Source organism: Tachypleus tridentatus, chromosome 11 (assembly GCF_004210375.1).
Source record: "Tachypleus tridentatus isolate NWPU-2018 chromosome 11, ASM421037v1, whole genome shotgun sequence".
In the NCBI taxonomy this organism is placed as follows: Eukaryota; Metazoa; Arthropoda; class Merostomata; order Xiphosura; family Limulidae; genus Tachypleus; species Tachypleus tridentatus.
This window is the reverse complement of record NC_134835.1, coordinates 81276709-81279141: the sequence shown is the minus strand read 5'-3', so window position 1 is coordinate 81279141 and position 2433 is coordinate 81276709. Positions and strand designations below refer to the sequence as shown.

At 31.4% G+C, this 2433-nt stretch overlaps 1 protein-coding gene across 1 annotated transcript; it reads right to left on the bottom strand.

The window, feature by feature from the left end:
* Positions 1 to 245: 245 nt before the first annotated feature.
* Positions 246 to 2103, bottom strand: LOC143232598 (uncharacterized). Its single transcript, XM_076468214.1, has 2 exons — positions 2040 to 2103; positions 246 to 1364 (listed from the first exon to the last, which is right to left on the bottom strand). Exon 2 carries the CDS (start codon positions 1355 to 1357, stop codon positions 632 to 634), a length of 726 nt encoding a protein of 241 aa, XP_076324329.1. The 5' UTR covers positions 1358 to 1364; positions 2040 to 2103; the 3' UTR covers positions 246 to 631.
* Between the last annotated feature and the right edge of the window lie 330 nt (positions 2104 to 2433).

The following is a 2433-nucleotide window of genomic DNA, read 5'->3' as shown; positions in this document are numbered from 1 at the left end:
TTTTTATCATTTTCTTACTGTTACGTCCATTAAATTATGAAGTGAATGTGTACACGCATTCGGAATAAATTATTTTCCATTTTAATTAAATTTATACTTTCCTAATAATCGTACGAATATTTCTTGTCTTCACCTAATTAAATATTATTTATGAATGGTACGAATAAGTTGTCTACTTCAAAGTGATATTTGCGTAAAATGTTAATTTAATTAACTAATTTCTAAAATTAAAATATTGCGTAAACATAAAACAGTTTTCAAAATGTTGTATGATGATAACATCGCTTTATGTGGTACTGATAATCTATGTTTTTCATATTCAAGTTTGCTCGTTGTCACGTATTTTGCAAAATCATACTTTTTATTGTTAGGTATATAACAGAAAAACGTGTTTGTAAATAAACGTACGAAAAGAGAAGAAACAACGAAACTTAGAACGTATATAATAACGTTCCACGTTGTAAACTATTTTAAAATTATTTCCAAAGGCGATTCATTGTTTCTAGCCAGGATACTAATTTTATGTTCAGTTTATACGACTACCGAAATGTGATTAAGATTTATACAAATGAGTAATAAAAGATCTATCTCATAATAAATTATTTTTCTTGTTCAGAGTCAACTGAATCCTTTACATTATAAATCTTGTCCGAATACCAGAATCCTCATAGCTACTGTTCATGTGTTGATCCTTATACATACTGTCCATACGTTGGTCCTCGTATGTACTGTTCATATGTTGGTCCTCATAACTTCCTTCCATATGTTGGCCCTTATTTCTAATGTTCATATGTTGCTGAGATATTTCACGTAAGAAGCTTGCAAACTTAAAAAAAACACTGATAACGTCCTCCACGGATACAGCTTCTTCGTCTGAAGAACGAGATAATCTATGATAACGGCCGTAGGTCACTTTATAAGGTGCTTTAAAATTATTAACATGAGGTAAGGGGTTTGCGCTAATATTCACTGCTGCATTCAAATAATTACGAACATTTCCCACATGGTCTGGATTTTTTATCGCTTTCGCTCCTTTCCCTTTGGTGTAGCCTAAAAGTGACATGGTTGAATAATATTCTGAAGAAAATTGGTGCCTTGGGCGTAATGGCCAATCAATAGATAACGGTGAAGCGTGTTTCTCACTTAGAATATTCTGAACGTCATCGCTTTTCAGTGGACTTATTGTCCTACCGGACGAACGGTGCATCATATTGTTAATGTTTGATGACGGTGGAGCATCAGTTAGAACATTATTTTCTAGCACTGGATTGAGCAAAGGAACTATTCTACATGATCCCAACATAGCATGAACCAATAAGAAAGCAATTCTTAGAAACATATTTCTTGAGTTTACCATTTTCCCACTGAAACCAAGAAAATATGCTGTATTACTTAAGGTTTTGTCGACTGATGAACAATTAAATTAATAACATGCTCAGTAAAACTAGAAAAGGGATAGTAAGTCGATGTACTTACGTGAATGTTCGGATGAGTTGTTTATTACTCTTTATCAAGCGTGATATACATTATAAATTAGTAAAGTTTCTAAAATCCAAAGTCCCTTTATAAAAGAACTAATTTAAATTGTCCTTTGTAAAGAAAAGTAAAATTCACTCCAAACTTGTCTTACTAGCAGTGTAGATAGACGTTTTCTTCGTTATTATTTAAAAAGTATTTAAACCTAATCTTGACATTAGCAGGAATAATTTAAGCGTCATAGAAAAATAAATGTTAAGTTTACCAAGATATTTCAATTAAATATCTTTGTCATTTGCTGTTTTAATACAGTAAAGAGAATGAACATAACCCAAGAGTATATGTAAAAAACGAAATTGCGTTTTTAGCATATTTTCTCACATAAAGCTATGTATTTAACTTCCTATGATTAACTGTGCAAAAGTTTCACATTTAATATTTACGGTTTGGGCTACTAAGTCTACCACAAACATGCCGATAAACGAAGATGATAACATTTCTCACTTGTCATATGATATAATATTATCTTGGAATAGCTATATTTCAATAAATAAAATACCTACCAATGTTTTCTCTCGAAAATATTCAAACTGTCGTAAGGGGAATTCAAGTAAATAATGATTTTCAAGCGAAATGTTACGAAGCTACTTATTCGATGATTAGTTCAATTCTAAGTTTCTTTACTTCTATATTTGTTTCTGATGCTGTTTCTTGCTGAAGCGAAATGTTTGTTTGACCCTGGAAATACTCTACGTGGTTGATGTGGCAATAAGTTGTTCTCTAATGACTCAGTATACTTAGGGTTAACCAATACTAACAAATCAAAAGTTTTTAACCTTTTTTTTCACAAGTCACGATACCACAGATGTTTCTTTCGAGTGCTACTACTTAGGTCATTGTCCTCGTTAGTAACGCAAACTATTAAACAAAAATTAATACATTATTAGGCATCTTGCT